The 18,037-nt window shown below is 42.1% G+C and overlaps 1 protein-coding gene and 1 non-coding gene across 3 annotated transcripts in view; both read right to left on the bottom strand.

Annotated features, from left to right (window-relative positions):
- The window catches only part of si:dkey-122a22.2 (uncharacterized), a 191,881-nt gene that overhangs the window by 170,405 nt on the left and 3,439 nt on the right, over positions 1-18,037 (bottom strand). For both annotated transcript variants that reach the window (XM_060824317.1, XM_060824318.1), the window contains exons 2-3: positions 7,756-7,930; positions 3,795-3,866 (exon numbers count right to left, since the gene is read on the bottom strand). In XM_060824317.1, the coding sequence (XP_060680300.1) occupies positions 3,795-3,866; positions 7,756-7,930 (247 nt within the window). The remainder of the gene's footprint in view (positions 1-3,794; positions 3,867-7,755; positions 7,931-18,037) is intronic.
- Positions 479-641, bottom strand: LOC132815546 (U1 spliceosomal RNA). Its single transcript, XR_009644672.1, has one exon. It is a non-coding gene; the product is annotated as a U1 spliceosomal RNA (small nuclear RNA).

The following is an 18,037-nucleotide window of genomic DNA, read 5'->3' on the forward strand; positions in this document are numbered from 1 at the left end:
TGCTAAGGACTATGGTGTTGAAGGTGGAGCTGTAATCAATGAGTCAAAGCCAAGAGTGTGGTGCTGGAAAAGTCGACATTTTGGGCATAAGCTCTTCATCACGAATGAGATTTATGGGCCGGGAGGCTGAGAGATAAATGGAAGGGTGGTTGGGGTGGGTGGGGGTGGGGGGGGGGGGGGGGGGGGGGGGGGGGGGGGGGGAGGGGAGGGTGCAAAAGGTAGATGAAGGTGGAGGAGAAGGTAATACGCTATAAAAGAAGGTGGAGCGGGTAGATGGAAAAGATGATGGACAGGTCAAGAGGGTGGTGTCAAGTTAGAGGCTTGGGACTGGGATGAGATGGGAGGAGGAAAAGTCACAAAGCTGGTGAAATCCACATTAATCCCGTATGGTTACAGAGTCCCAAGGCGGAAGATGAGGCGATCTTCCTCCAGGTGTCAGGTGATTAGGGTTTGGCAATGGCAAGTGGTTGCAGGGTCTTACGGGAGAAGACGAACACAGTCCCCCTCTACCACAAATTTTGCAATCGAGTATCCCGTGTTTGGGGCATTGCAAGCATCAGCACACCTGAAGTGTAATAGGATAGCCTTGTCGTGGCAGAACCTCCTCCTTGATCAAGTTGTCTCCCCTGCCAGGTAAGAACCTTTTTTACGCCTCACTTTCACCTTGGTACCCTGCAACCACACAGGATTAACGTGGATTTCACCAATTTCATAATATCCCCTCCCCCCCACCCCACCTTATCCCAGTCCCAAGCCTCCAACTTGGCACCGCCCTTTTGACCTGTCTATCATCTTTCCCATCTATCCACTCCACCTTCTTCGACCTATCACCTTCTTCCCCACCTTCACCTACCCATTGCATTCTCACCTACCTTCCAGCCAGCCACACACCCCCACTCCCATTTATCTCACAGCATCCCCCTACCCCAACAAGCCTCATTCCTGATTAAGGGTTTATGCCCAAAACATTGATTCTCCTGCTCCTCGGATGCTGCCTGACCTGCTGTGCCTTTCCAGCACCATACTCTCGACTCTAATCTCCAGCATTTGCAGTCCTCACTTTCTCCTAGTCAATGAGTCGAACCCTGACATAGATGTCCTTGTTATCCAGATGCTCCAGGGAGCTCAGGAAATGGCATTCAACCGTTTGCCAGGAGGGAAATTGAGGGGATCGAGGCAAACAAGATGCTCAAGTTGATGTGGGTCATAACTAACATCCCGAAGCACTTCAGGATTATGGACGTCAGAGCCACTAAGCAGTAGTCATTGAGGTATACTGCATATGTTTTCTTTGGTACTGGGATAATGGCGATTAGATTAGATTACTTAGTGTGGAAACAGGCCCTTCGGCCCAACAAGTTCACACCGACCCGCCGAAGCGCAACCCACCCATACCCCTACCCCTACATATACCCCTTACCTAACACTATGGGCAATTTAGCATGGCCAATTCACCTGACCCGCACATCTTTGGACTGTGGGAGGAAACCGGAGCACCCGGAGGAAACCCACGCAGACACGGGGAGAACGTGCAAACTCCCCACAGTCAGTCGCCTGAGGTGGGAATTGAACCCAGGTCCCTGGCGCTGTGAGGCAGCAGTGCTAACCACTGTGCCACCGTGCCGCCCAATCTTCATGAAACAGGTGGGAACTTCAGATTGTAGCAAGGAAAGATTGAAGATGTCAGCGAATACTTCTGCCAGCTGGTCCTCACTGGATTTGAGTGCATAGGGTCTGCATCTGGGCCAGTCACTTTCCTCAGGTTTACTCTCAGGAAGACTGATTTGACATCTGTAGCAATAACAGAGGGAACAGGTGCGTCCAGTTCTGTCAAAGCAGGTGATAACATGTCACTGGTATTATGCTTCTAATGCCTGATTTGAGCAGAAGAGAGGAATGTATTTTTGGCTGGATTTTTGTTTTGCTTCATTGTGTATCCCATTATGTAGTGTAGGCATTGCCACAAGCAGCATGTGTCTGTATGGTTAGCTTGTGCCTCTGATTTGGTCCGGTACTGCCTCTTTGCATCTCTAATAGCTTTGCTGAGGTGCTATCTGAATTTCCTTTATAGGTGTGGGTCACCCTACATCAATTTTGCACACCTGGTCTTCAGTAGGCAATGGATTTCCCAGTTCAGCAAAGGTTTCTAGTTGGAGGAACAGAGGGATCTGGGTGTGCAAGTACACAGATCCCTCAAAGTTGCCACCCAAGTGGATAGGATTGTTAAGAAAGCATATGGTATTTTGGCTTTCACTAACAGGGGGATCGAGTTTAAGAGCTGTGAGGTTTTGCTACAACCCTACAAGTCCCTGGTGAGACCACACTTGGACTATTCTGTCCAGTTCTAGTTGCCCTACTATGGGAAAAATACAGAAGCAAAGAGAGGGTGCAAAGGTTTACCAGGATGCTGCCTGGACTGAAGGGCTTGCCTTATGAAGAAAGGTTGAATAAGCTCTCTGGAGAAGAGGAGGGAGAGAGGAGACATGATCGAAATATACAAGATAATGAGTGGAATAGATAGAATCAATAGCCAGAACTATTGACACACATTAACATATTAAACTTGGTCTCCCCTGCATGCACACAAATACATGTTTGTGGGGTGAATTTGTACTTGCAGAATTATATTTTGTTTTGCTCAAAAACTGCATAAATCCGTGTAAAATGCTGTAAATCCCACTTTAGAAACAGAATCAGTCCGACTTATCATTGGGACACAGACAGACTTTAACCTCACACCTTCAATGCTGAGTTGAGCTGAGATGGAACTATCTCACATTGAAGCTATCTTGAGAAAGTAACTTTTAAAAAGTTCTGGGATTTATATATGAAGGAACTGAAACTAACATCATCATTCTAAAAGATGAAAGAGTTAAGCTAAATTTGTTTAATATTACACTCCACGACACTGCAATCCTGCTGCTATTAATTCTGTGTCTTATGATCCTGCTCCACAACCACCTGAAGAGCAGCACTTCGAAAGCTAGTCTTTCCAAATAAACCTGTTGGACTATAACCTGGTGTTGTGTGATTTTTAACATTGTCCATCCCAGTCCAAGAGGAGAAAGTGAGGACTGCAGATGCTGGAGATCAGAGCTGAAAATGTGTTGCTGGAAAAGCGCAGCAGGTCAGGCAGCATCCAAGGAGCAGGAGAATCGACGTTTCGGACATAAGCCCTTCTTCAGGAATCATCCCAGTCCAACACTGGCACCCCCAAATCATACTAAACTCAATGGACTATGGTTGCTGTACGTAAAACAATGAAACTAATCCTCACCCAATTAACTATTTCACCCTAGATTAGTTTTTGCCCTTTCCCATAGCCAACATCACCTATATACTGCATGATCAACCGACCTTTAAAATTTCCCGAACCAGATCAAGCAATGCCTCCTTCCTCGCACTAGAAAACTCTCAACACTCGTGAGAAAGCCACTCCAATCTTTATCAATTACTATCAGAGTCTAGGTTAGAAAAATGTAAGTTTTCAATTATATAGTTCAATTACATTTCTGGTGATATAATAGCTGATTTTGTAAGCTAGATGTGCGACTGAGTCCACGTTCCTCACGATGCAAACCATTGTTGTAGTATAAAACAATAATTTAACAACCCTTAAGATTCACACAGTGTGGGACTTTTTCTCATTTTCAAGCAGTAATTTTTTTTTATTTTTCTTGTATCATGTTTATAATTCCTTTGCTTGTTTTTCTGTTAGATTTCTCAATTACCTACAGCACAAAAAAGGAAACAATTACACAACAGCAAAGTATGAACTGAAAATTCTTACTTACCAACTGGATGTCCCTTCCCTTGGCAGTTTAAATACAATTTCTGACCTAGTCCAATGTCAACCAGTTCACCTTCTGTTAGTAAACAATAGAATTATGATTAAAAAACTAAGATCATGACCTAATCGAATACTGAAAATAATTACAAAATATCATGTTTTGCATGAAGACCATTTTAGAAAAGTGTGGCAAAGAAAGATCAGATCAAAAAAAAAGAGACAAATGAAAAGATAATCTGTTCCAAATTTTAATCTGGCACCTTTAAAATTTTTTCTTGAATGGATCACGCTGTTTTAAAAAAGATTTCTCTGAAAATATCTTTTCCCAGTCCACTTTGGTCAAATTATTATAATCAGCTTTCCCGCAGTAAAGAATTTTGCGAGAATTGTTATGAAAAAAGATAAGGATAGGTCTAACATCAGGGGTTATGACCGGTGTATGCAAAATGCCCTCCTACTGATACTTCAACTACACGCTCAGTGTCCTAACTAAACTTAATTCAGGACTTGTAGTGTCTTCTGCATATTGCCTTAAAAAGCAGTCCTAGATTCTGCTCCCTCCAACCTTTCACACAATAGCTATGCCTGAGGAGGTTAAATTTATTTGCTATCACTACCCATTAGCAACCAAGAGACGTTCACTTAAGCTTCTAACTCTTTTGAGACCCCAATATCTTCTGACATTACTGAAAAAACTAAAATCCAGAAATCTGGATCTGAGAGAGCTGGCCACACTCATTCAGGCTGTTAAAAAAAACCCAAGGCCTCCTAAGCTGTTTACTCAAGAGGTCTTTAGGAGCCAGTTCCTCACCTTTGCCTTACAACCGGTCTTCAAAATAACCTCTTAAAACGACAGTATCATCATATATCTTCAGCTCGAAGGTTTCAAGACCTCTTTGCAACCATTGTATTCAGCACTTTCCTATGTGGAGTCAGTTAAACTAACTGACTGAAGATCAGCATTTGAGATGAAGGGGGTCTCAGGAGGCAGCAGAGGTAGAATTTACTCAGTATTTTTGGATGAAGGTAGCTTCAAACACTTTAGTTTTGACTTTTGCCCTCATGCCAGCAATATTAGGGTGGCAATGCTCATGAAACCTCTTCCTCCCATCCATTCCTTGATAGCTGACAATGATTCCTATTTTTAAATGGCACAATTATCATCTCTCTATGGGACCAATAACTCCACATGGACACCACGGTGGCTCACAGCGCCAGGCACCAAGGTTCGAATCCAGCCTCAGGTGACTGTGTGGAGTTTGCACATTCTCCCAGTGTTTGCAGGGTTTCCTCCTGGTGCTCTGGTTTCCTTCCACAGTCCAAAGATATGCAGGTCAGGTGAATTAGCCATGCTAAATTGCCCATAGTGTTAAGTGTATTAGTCAGAGGGAAATGGGTCTTGGTGGGTTACTCTTCGGAGGGTCGGTTTGGGAAAGCATAAGGGACTATCAAAGAATACAGGAGGATATAGATAGACTGGAGAGTTGGGCAGAAAAGATAGAGTTCAATCCAGACAAATGTGAGGTGATGTATTTAGGCAAGTCTAATTCTAGAGCGAATTACACAATGAATGGAAGAGCCTTGGAAAAAGTTGATGGGCAGAGAGAACTGGGAGTGCAGGTCCATTGTACCCTGAAGGTTGCTGCACAGGTGGATAGCGTGGTCAAGAAGGCATATAGTTTGCTTGCCTTCACTGGACGGGGTAATGAGTGTAACAGCTGGCAAGTCATGTTAAAATTGTACAAGACATTGGTTCGGCTGCATTTAGAATACCGTGTACATTTCCAAATGGATATAGACGCTTTGGAAAGGGTGCAGAGAAGGTTTGCGAGGATTTTGCCTGGCATGGAAGGTGCTAGCTATGAAGAGAGGTTGAGTAGGTTCGGTTTGTTTTCATTAGCAAAAAAGAGATTGAGTGGGCACCTGATTGAGGCTTACAAAATCATGAAGGGTATAGAAGGATGGATAGAGACCAGCTTTTTCCCAGGGTGAAGGATCCAATAACGAGAGGTCACGCTTTCAAGGTGAGAGGTGAAAAGTTTAAGGGGGATACATGTGGCAAGTACTTCACACAGAGGGTGGTAGGTGTCTGAAACATGTTGCTAGCAGAGGTGGTAGAGGCAGGCACGGTAGATTCATTTAAGATGCATCTGGACAGATGCATGAGTAGGTAGGTGGGGAGCAGATGGATACAGATGCGTAGGAAATGGGCGACAGGTTTAGACAGGAGAAGGTGAGGACTGCAGATGCTGGAGATCAAAAAATGTGTTGCTGGAAAAGTGCAGCAGGTCAGGCAGCATCCAAGGAGCAGGAGAATCGACGTTTCGGGCATGAGCCCTTCTTCAGGAATGAGGAGAGTGTGCCAAGCAGGCTAAGATAAAAGGTAGGGAAGAGGGACTTGGGGGAGGGGCGTTGAAAATGCAACAGGTTTAGACAGTAGATTTGGATCGGCTCAGGCTCAGAAAGCCAAAGGGCCTGTTCCTGGGCCGTAAATTTTCTTTGTTCTTTGTTTTTTCCACACTGTAGGTAAACTAATCTCATCTCCTGCTACTACTTCAGTTCCATCTTGCCATGGAATTTCTAACTTGCGGTGGAAATCCATTCAGTTGTAGTAATGCCCCATAGCACCTCATGCATTGTTTGAAATCTAGCTGATTTCGTATAAAATTAATATCATGCAATATAGCAGAACACACCCTTCATGTAAGGACGAGACTAGAATTGTGATGAATATCTCAAACATGTTAGTAAAACAATCTTCAATACACTGTCTAGGAAATGCCAGTGATTTGCTGGGGAACAGGATGAATGTCAGAAAAAACAGGGACACTGGTCTGAAACTGTGAGGTCAAATACACATGGCAATACAGCGGTCTGAAAATATTTCAGCTTAACAGACTGCTTACACTCCTGTTGTCATCACTATCAACAGGCACTATGAATTCCTTCAGTTTGAAAGTACTGTAATAGGGGTAGACCACAAAGCTCTTTGTGTCTGCTCCACCAGTCACTGAGATCACGGCTGATCATCCCCTTCAATATCATTTTCTTCTTGCTGCGACATGGTTTCAGGTTTAAACCATTGTTACAATAGAATCATCAATGCAATAGTGATTGTTAGATCTCGGCAGCATCTTTCTCAACAATTAGTGTGTCATTACTTTAAGCTTAACATAAAATTTCATCTTCAATGTAAATGTGCAAACCCTTTCTAATCCTAAGATCAAAATCTGCATCTTCAAATGTACTACCTCAAATAGTATAAGCAAGATTAATTACAATCCATTTCTTGTAAATCTATACTTTACACTGAGCCATGGCACAGTGGCTCAGTAGTTAGCACTGCTGGGGTTTTATGATTTATACGATGTATAGATAGATAGAAAATTTGACAGCAATTTCCAAAGCTGAGAAGCAGAGGCTTTGCAGCATGAGGTATTTTCTGTGGCTTATGCTGTAAATCAGTCACTCCAAAACAATTATGGCCACTGGAAGGAGCGTATAAAGTTTGAGTTTTACACAAGCAGCTTCAAATACAAAGTTCTCAAGTTGCAGGAAGGCTGCAAAATTGTCAATTCTCCAAGAAAAGCAAAGTTTGCTGCATGTGAAACTCAAGACACAACTCTGCTCTCATTTTAAAGTTTTTATTTCAAACATATTTTCAATCCTTATTTTTACATTTTTAATTGAAGGTGCAAATATACTTGCACAGATACTTCTCAGGAGATGTGACACAGCCATTTATAGGTGAAAAGCTTAGGAGCAACTTCATACAGAAATTATATGCAAATGCAAAACATTAAATATCACCTGAGCTTTCCTCAATTTACCTAATAGCAGTTCTACGAATTACAACATGTGAGTTGAGTCAATTGCTCACTTCTGTGGAGCAACTTCTTTTGGACTCTAATAAATAATTTCATAATATAGAAGAACATATAAGTACAAGAGTTATAAAATCTCACCTTGAGGCTGAAGCAATACTCCTTCTCTCTGAAGAGATGCATAATTAAGAAATGGTGGAATTATAAGCATGAGGACAAGGTATTTTAAAACAGAGGTAACTCGAAGACAGATTCTCAAACACGAATTTGATTTGGCGTTGGGTTCTATGGGACAAACTTGATCTGGGTTGTTTTTCTACAGAAAGAAGAATCAAGTAAACAAAACAATTGCAAAAAAAATATGTTCATACATTGTAAATAGCAAAACCACTACTCTTATGCAACTGTTGTTTTGCAAATGAAAATACACCATAATGAACACTTAGAAAGAATGAAACACATTTGTCCTCTCTTGCTCATTATTCACTCTCTATTCTGGGTAAAGATTGATCATTCTGACAAAAGTGCAATACTGACAATGTTTTAGTAGTTTCTGAAAATACTATCCAATGATATTACTGTCACAACCTTGCATTGCCTTTTTTCTGACCGTGGTCTTCCAATAGATGTAAAGTACTTGTGCAAACTAAACAGAATGAACACTGAAATAAAGAGGTACAGACTGAATGGCCAAGTTACCATTGGTTAAAATGTAACACTGAAATCCACCTTGGTCTTTTTCCATTTTAAACACATGCTCAGGTTTTTAAATAATTTACCGTGATGGTACAGATCAACCATAATCGAACAATTATAGAATAGATTTGAGATGCTGAAAGACCAACTTGTTTTCATATGACGAGAAAGAGAAGCAGCACCAATAATGGACAAAGCATTCCAGGCAGGGTCCAGAGTAAGACTGGAACAAGGAATTTTTCACATAGCCTAAAAAGAGTCAGGTATAACTGGTGTCCGTGCAGGTCCTCTCTTGCTGAGAACTGTAAAATTTTTATGTGTTTTGCTTCCACTTTCCACTCCACTCTCACCTTCACCTGGTCCATTTCTGACTCCTCCCCTTCCTTCTTCGACATCTGTTTCCATTGCTGGAGATAGGTTAGCCCCCAATAGCCATGATAAATCCACCAACTCCTGCTACTTGATTATACATCCTCATACCCTGCTTCCTCTAAAGACTACTTCATTCTCCCATTTCATCTGTCTCCACCGCATCTGTTCCGATACTGTCAATTTCGACAAGGGAACCTCCAAAATGTCCACCTTTATCCCAAACAGAGGATTCTCCCACGACCATAGTTGACAGGGCCCTCAGCCACATCCGATCCATCTCCTGCATTTCAGTCCCCACTCCTCTCTCTTTCCTCCAACAATAGCAATCGGACCCTCCTCATCTTAATCTATCCATTCCTCCATCATCCACATCCAAAGGATATCTGCCACCTCCAGGAATATATTCCCTTCCTCTCCCTTATCAGTCTTCTAAAGGGACCAATCTTACCAGCATACCATGTTCCACTCCTGCACGTCTCCCAACATTTCCCCCCCTTCCCCCCCACCCCCGGCAATAGCCTCACAGCTTCTTCAATTGTAACCTCCAGGTGAAGCAGTGATATACTTACATTTCAATTAATCTAGTTCACCATATTCGCTGCTCACAATGTGGCCTCCTTTACACTGGAGACTAGGTGACTGCTATGCAGAATATCAACATCTGTCTGCAAAAAATGAACATGGGCTTCCTGTTGCCCACCATTTCAACACACCATGGTGTTCCCTGGCCAACATCTGTCTTCAGTGAAACTCAGCACAAGCTGGAAAAACAGAACCTCATTTTCCACTTAGGAACCTGAAGTCTTCTGGACTCAATATCAAGGGCTCGAGCAACTTCTCTCATGCCTTACTCCAACTCCCACACACCAAATCTTGTCATCACATGGGCTGTTAGCACAAACAACACATTTTCAGCCAGTAAGGTCCCCATTAGTAAGTATTCATTCTCCCAAACTGACCTTCACCCATTCCTTTCTCTGTCCAACTGTTTTTCTCTCTCTGTGTCTGGGCTTGATCTCCAACTATCATTTACTAATTCCACCCCCCCCAACCTCATCTTTAGCATGTATACCAACAGATATGAAGAATGGTCACTGGACCTGAAACATCAACTCTGCTTTCTCTCCACAAATGCTGCCAGACATGCTGACTTTCTCCAGCAATTTCTGTATTTGTTATCATTTCCAACACCCACAGTTCATTTTGTTTATTGGTAATAATTGAGTGTCTGTGATTCAAGAATCAGTTTCATGTTGAGCATGCAGGAGAAATGTCATTGTCATCATCATAGAACTAGGCAGCACAGAAAAAAAAGTTCTTCAGTTTATCAAGTCTGCACCAGTTAAAAATGGTATTTTGATTAAGATAGTACTTTTTTTCAAAAAATAAACTTGAATTTAAACATCACATTTTGACGAGAGAGTGTCACAAAATATTTCTACAACTGATGAGCAGTTTTTAAAAAGGAATGTTATGGTTGCACTTTAGGCAAATTTCGAAGAAGATGGGAATAGCAAATCCCATGGCAGAAATGCCTAGAATTCTGTTTTCATTGATATACTTTGTTGATCAGGCACTGAAAACTCACCTGGCTTCTGAATTCCAGTGTAAAATTTGTTGTAACCATTTAGAAAGACATATAAAGCTTCAGTTTAAAATCTTTATAAAAATGCGGCACTCACTCCAACAGTGCGTTCCTCCCTCTACATTACGAGAAACTGTTCTTGATTGTACTTTCAAGACTCTACAGCAAGGCTCAAATACACAAACTTCTGACTAGGAAGCTAGGATGTATCATTTTATATAGTAAATATAATGACCAAAAGAGACACTGCAAGGATGCATGGCAATACAGTCCATTAAGGCAGAATATGGTAGCAAGGGTCCCATGTTTGATAAATGAGCCTCAAACTTAATGTTTATTTTTACACAGATGTCATGTCAGAATGAGACCTCAATTTAACATACTGTCACTTATCTAGGTCATAATTTATGAAGCCTAGTCTCCTGTGTACTCTTCATTTAAACAAAGTTGTGAATCGAAATCAGAGGTAGTTCAAAGAAGGTTAATGACTTTCACACCTGAAATGATCAGGTTGTCGTATAAGAATACGTGAGACAGATTTGGCTTATTTCCACTGGAAGTAAAAAGAGTGAAAGCGATTTGACCGGAATGGCCTTCAAAAGATGAATATAGAAAGAACGTTACCTCTTGTGGGGCAGTCCATAACCAGCAGGGTATGGTTTTAAATTAAGGGTCACCTTTTAACAGCAGAAAAGAGATTTCTTTTTCCTTTCAGAGGGTTATGCAACGTTGGAACTCTGGTCTCAGAAAGAGGTGGAGGCTGGGTGTTTGAATATTATTAAGCCAGACACAGATTATTGTTAGGCAGCAGATTCAAATGTTATCTAGCATTGGTAGAATTCAAAACAGAAACAAGTCAGCAATGATCATATTGAACATCAGAAAAGATTCCAGCGATCAAATGACCTACTCCTTATTCATACATTCATATGGTCGGACATATTGAGATAGTGGTTAGCAAAGCATGCACGATCTTAGGATTCATGAACAGAGGTACAGAGTACTAAAGGAGGGAAATTATGCAGAAACTTTAGAAAACTCTGGTTAAGCCACAACCATTGTTTCCATTTGAAGTTACCATTATTTGGGAATGATTTTGAGGTGCCAGTGTTGGACTGGAGTGTACAAAGTTAAAAATCACACAACACCAGGTCCAACAAGCGTATGTGGAAGCACTAGCTTTCGGAGAACTAGTCCTTCATCAGGTAGTTGTGGAGTATAAGATCACAAGACACAGAATTTATAGCAAATGTTTACAGTTTGAAGCAACTGAAGCTATATTTAGGGTGGCAAGTGGCTCAGTGGTTAGCACTGCTGTCTCATAGCACCAGGGTCCTAGATTCGATTCCAGCTTCGGGTGACTGTCTGTGTGGAGGTTGCACATTCTCCCAGTGTCTGCGTGGGTTTCCTCAGGGTGCTCCGGTTTCCTCCCACAGTCCAAAGATGTGCAGGTCAGGTGAATTACTAAATTGCCCATCGTGTTAAGTACATTAGTCAGAGGGAAATGGGTCTGGATGGGTTACTCTTCGGAGGGTCAGTGTGGACTGGTTGGGTTAAAGGGACTGCTTCCATACTGTAGGGAATCTAAACTAATCAAATCAAAAGACCTGGATTGTTTATTAAGTCTCTCATCCTTTAGAATGAACATGTTGATTTCAGTTCTTTCAAATTTAAATCTCAGAACTTTATTTTTAGAATTACATTTCAAGTGAACTTTAACGATAGTTGCCATGTCATCTCAGATAATGAATTGAAGGTGTGAAGTGCCCTGTGTGAGGCTGTCTGCGCCCCAATGTTCAGACAGATTTTATTTCTAATAAAAGGATTTATAGAATCTTACATGGAGTTTTTCAGCAAAATAAAATGTAATCATGCAAGTACAAATTCACCCCACAAACTTATGCGTGTATGTGTGCTTGTGTGCGTGTGCGTGGGGGGTGGGTATAAATGTCTGTGAGAAAGCATCTGTGTGAAAGCGTGAGTCTAAAGGAGTATGGGTCTGTGAGAGGGTGCGTGTGTGGGTGTGCAGCTGTGATGGTATGAGAGAAAGCCTGCATGAGAATGTGGGTCCACGAAAGTGTGTGAGAGAGAGAGCAAGAGACCACCTGTAGTGTGACAATGAACCCAAAGTCCCGGTTAAGGCCACCCCCATAGGTACTGAACTTGACTATCAGCCTCTGCTTGGCCATTTTGCATTGTTGCTTGTCCCAAAGTTCACCTTGGATGGAGGCCAGCCGAAGGACTGAAGTCAAATGTCCCATACCGCTAAGTGTTTTCTGACTGAGTCGTGATGACTTCAGTCATCCTGGGTATTAGACCTTGGACCTTCGTGGGACATGCGCACACACACATATGCGTTTGTGGGGTGGATTTTATTTTGCTCAAAAACTACATGAATCCATGTCAGATTCTGGAAATCCCTTTTTTAGAATGAAAATTAGTCTGAACATTGGGGCACAGAGAGACTCACACTCTTTAGTGCATTATCTGATACGACATGACACCTATTTGCTTGAGAAGGTAACTGTAAAAAAAGTTCTGGGGTTTACATATGAAAGAACTGAAACCAACATGGTCATTCTAAAAGTTAAACAATCCAGGTCTTGTTCAATACATAATTTCAGTTGCATCACACTGTAAACTTTTGCTATAAATTCTGTGTTTTAGGATCTTATACGCCACAACCACCTGATGAAAGTGCTCCGAAAGCTAGTACTTCCAAATATACCTGTTGGACTATAACCTGTTGTGTGATTTTTAACTTTGTACAATCTGGGAAATCGGCAGAAGTCCTTAAGAAAGTGCAGCAGAGATTTATCAAAATGATTCTTGGGACAAAAGATGGAAACAAAAACGTTATATTGAATGAGGTCTCCCTCTCTCACACACCCCTGAAGGAGGAGCAGGGCTCGAAAAGCTTGAACCGTCAAATAAACCTGTTGGACTGTAACCTGTATCATGAAAATTTTTGACTTTGTCCAAATCAGTCCAACATCAGCACCTTCACATCATGTTCTCCTTGAAGAAAAGAAACTTGACGGGAGCTTTGATAGAGGTGTATAAGATTATGACAAGTACAGATAAGGTCAAAAAACATAAACTGGTCCCTTCACTTGTTGGAACAGGGAATTAGAGTCAAAGGAGTCATAGAAATGTACAGCACGGAAACAGACCATTTGATCCAACTTGTCCATGCCGGCCAGATATCCCAACCCAATCTAGTCTCACCTGCCAGCACCTGGCCCATATCTCTTCAAACCCTTCCCATTCACATATCCATCCAGATGTCTTTTAAATGTTGCAATTGCACAGCCTCTTCCTCTGGCAGATCATTCCATACACTTACCACCCTCTGTGAGAAAATGTTGCCCCTTAGGTCTCTTTTATATTTTTCCCCTCTCAACCCAAACCCATGCCCTCTAGTTCTGGACTCCCCCACCCCATGGATTTATCCTATCTATGCCCCTGATGATTTTATAAACCTCTATAGAGGTCACCCTTCAGCCTCCGATGTTCCAGGGAAAACAGCCCCAACCTATACAACCTCTCCCCATAGCTCAAACCCTTCAACCCTGGCAACATCCTTGTAAATCTTTGCTGAACCCTTTCAAGTTTCACAACATCTTTCCAATAGGAAGGAGACTAGAATTGCATGTAATATTTCAACAGTGGCCAAACCAATGTCCTGTACAGCTGCAACATGACCTCCCAACTCCTATACTCAATACTCTGACCAATAAAGGAAAGCATACCAAACATCATCTTCACTATCCTATCTACCTACGACTCTACTTTCAAGGAGCTATGAACCTGCACTCCAAGGTCTCTTTGTTCAGCAACACTCCCTAGGGCCTTACCATGAAGTGTGTAGTAAGATTTGCTTTCTCAAAATGCAGCACCTCACATTTATCTAAATTAAACTCCAAATGCCACTTCTCTGTCCATCAGCCCATTTGATCAAGATCCCGTTTTAATCTGAGATAATCTTCTTTGCTGTCCACCACACCTCCAATTTTGGTGTCATCTGCAAACTTATTAACTATACCTCTTATGCTCATGTCCAAATCATTCATATAAATGATGAAAAGTAGTGGACCCAGCACCAATCCTTGTGGCACTCCACTGGTGACAGGCCTCAAGTCTGAAAAACAAGCCTCGACCACCACCCTCTGTCTTCTACCTTTGAGTCAGTTCTGTATCCAAATGGTGAATTCTCCCTGTATTCCACGAGATCCAACCTTGCTAATCAATTTCCCATGGGGAACATTGTCGAACACCTTACTGAAGCCCATATAGATCACAACTACTGCTCTGCCCTCATCATTCCCCTTTTGTTACTTCTTCAAAAAACTCAATCAAGTTTGTGAGACATGATTTCCCATGCACAAAGCCATGTGACCATCCCTAATCAGTCCTTGCCTTTCCAAATACATGTACATCCTGTCCCTCAGGATTTCCTCCAATAACTTGCCCACCACCGACATCAGACCCACTGGTCTACAGTTCCCTGACTTGTCTTTACCACATTTTTTAAACAATGTCACCAGGTTAGCCAACCTCCAGTCTTCCGAGACCTCAACTGTGACTATCGATGAAATAAATATCTCAGTAAGAGGCCCAGCAGTCACTTGCCTACCCTCCCAGAGATCTAGGGTACACCTGATCAGTCCTGAGGATTTATCCACCTTTACCCGTTTCAAGATATCCAGCACTTCCTCCTCTGTAATATGGACATTTTTCAAGATGTCACCATCTATTTCCCAACATTCTATATCTTCCACGTCCTTTTCGGTAGTATATACTGATGCAAAATACTATAAGACCATAAGACATAGGAGTAAGGCCATTCAATCCTGGCTGATGGGCATTTCAACCCCACTTACCCGCATTCTCCCCATAGCCCTTAATTCCTCGTGACATCAAGAATTTATCAATTTCTGCCTTGAAGACATTTAGCGTCCCGGCTTCCACTGCACTCTGCGGCAATGAACTCCAAAGGCCCACCATTCTCTGGCTGAAGAAATGTCTCCGCATTTTTGTTCTGAATTTACCCCCTCTAATTCTAAGGCTGTGTCCACGGGTCCTAGTCTCCTCGCCTAACGGAAACAATTTTCTAGCGTCCACCCTTTCCAAGCCATGTAGTATCTTGTAAGTTTCTAATAGATCTCCCCTTAATCTTCTAAACTCCAATGAATATCCCAGGATCCTCAGCCGTTCCTCGTTTGTTAGGGATCATACGTGTGAATCTCCGCTGGACACGCTCTAGTGCCAGTATGGTCCCCACACCTCAGGAAGGACAAAACTGGACACAGTCCTCCAAATGGGGCCTAACCAGAGCTTGATAAAGTCTCAGTAGCACAACGGTGCTTTTATATTCCAACCCTCTTGAGATAAGTGACAAAACTCATTCAGTGCCTCCCCCATCTCCTGCTGCTCCCTATTCTCTCCCTAGTTAACCTTTTGTCCTTAATGTATTTGTAAAAACCCTTTGGATTCTCCTTAACTCTACTTGCCAAAGCTATCTCATGTCCCCTTTTCACTCTCCCGATTTCCCTCTTAGGTATACTCCTACTTCCTTTATACTCTTCTAAGGATTCACTCGATTCATCCTGTTTATACTTGACACATGCTTCCTTCTTTTTCTTAACCAAAATCTCAATTTCTTTAGTCATCCAGCATTCCCTATACCTAACTGCCTTTCCTTTCACCCTATACTTTTTCTGGACTCCCTCTATCTCATTTCTGAAGGCTTCCCATTTCTCAACCGTGATTTTACCTGCGAACATCTGCACCCATTCAACTTTTGAAAGTTCTTGCCTAATACTGTCAAAATTGGCCTTTCTCCAATTTAGAACTTCAACTTTTAGATCTGGCCTATCATTTTCCATCACTATTTTAAAATGAATAGAGTTATGGTCACAGGCCCCAAAGTGATCACCCACTGACACCTCAGTCATCTGCCCTGCCTTATTTCCCAAGAGTAGGTCAAGTTTTGCACCTTCTCTAGTAGGTACATCCACATACTGAATCACAAGGTTTACTTGTACACACTTAAATTCCTTTCCATCTAAACCCTTAACACTATGACAGTCCCAGTCTATGCTTGCAAAGTTAAAATCCCCTACCATAACCATCCTATTATTCTTTCAAATAATTGAGATCTCCTTACAAATTTGTTTCTCAATTTCCCTCTGACTATTAGGGGATCCATAATACAATCCAAGTTAGGTGACCATCCCTTTCTTATTTCTCAGTTCCACCCAAATAGCTTCCCTGGATGTATTACCGGGAGCAAACTCCCGAAGTACAGCAGGAATGCTATCCGTTATCAAAAACACCACCCCTCTCCTCTCTTGCCTCCCTTTCTGTCCCTCCTGTAGCATTTGTATCCTGGAACATTAAGCTGCCAGTCCTGTCCATCCGAGCCACATTTCTGTAATTACTATGATACCCCAGTCCCATGTTCCTAACCATGCCCTGCGTTCATCTGCCTTCCTTGTTAGGTCTCTTGCATTGAAATCAGTTTAATTTATCAGTCCTACCTTGTTCTCTGCTTTGTCTCTGCTTGCCCTGACTGTTTGATTCACCTTTGTTCTGAACTGTATGAGTCTCTGATTGAAATCTTTCCTCACTATTGAGCAGCTCTAGCAAATCGCCCTGCCAGTATATTAGTCCCCTTCCAATTTAGGTGCAATCCATCTTTCTTGTACAGGTCACTTCTACCCTAAAACAGCTTCCAATGATCCAAAAATGTGAATCCTTCTCCCATACACCAGCTCCTCAGCCATGCATTCATCTGCTCTATCCTCTTATTCCTGCCCTCACTCGCACAGATTTGAAGGCTTTCAGTAAAAAAAAAATCAATGGGAAACATTATTTTTACTGTAATGGAATTGACCTTGATCATTTAAGGGTAGTGGTAGCAAAGACAATGATTTATTTTGTCAAGGAATTGAATGGGTAATTTATGGAAAAAAACTTAAGAGATTAGGACAGTGGAGAGGTACTAGTTTGATCACTGTAGATAGCCAACACAGGCTCAACATGGATACATGGTCTTTGTGTCCTAATGTTCTATGTAGATCAGCATTGTGCTAACCGTGCCCATTGCAGACATACATGGTTCACAAATAACGACTTTGATAAGGTGCAACATGAGAGGTTGCTCTGGAAAGTTAGATCGCATGGAATCCATGGGGAGCTGGCAATTTGGAGACAGAATTGGCTTGATGGTAGGAAGCAGAGGGTTATCGTGGCTATGATGAGTGGAGTACCTCAGAGGTTGGTGCTGAGCCCGTTATTATTTGTTAGTTGTATCAATGGTTTGGATGGGAATGTACAAGGCATGATTAGTAAGTTTTGAAAAGTGTAGCAGTGGAAAAGCACAGCAGGTCAGGAAGCACCTGAAGTGCAGGAGAATCAACGTTTCAGGCATAAGTTTCCAGCACCACACTTTTCAACTCTGATTGCCAGCATCTGGAGTCCTCACTTTCTCCATGATTAATAAGTTTGCTGATGTCACCAAAATAGGCAGTATCGTGGACAGCAAGAAAGGTTATCAGAAATTGCAGTAGTACCCTGATCAGCTGGGGAAGTGGGCCAAGAAATAGCATATGAAGTTTAATACAGCTAAGTGTAAGATCTTGCATTTTGGAAAATGAAATCAACATAGGAGTTTCATGGCGAATGGTGGGGCCTTAAGGAGTGTAGAGGAACAGAGAGATCTTGGAGTTCAGGTTCAAAGTTCTCTGAAAGTGGAGTCACAGGTAG

Source organism: Hemiscyllium ocellatum, chromosome 4 (assembly GCF_020745735.1).
Source record: "Hemiscyllium ocellatum isolate sHemOce1 chromosome 4, sHemOce1.pat.X.cur, whole genome shotgun sequence".
NCBI lineage: Eukaryota > Metazoa > Chordata > Chondrichthyes > Orectolobiformes > Hemiscylliidae > Hemiscyllium > Hemiscyllium ocellatum.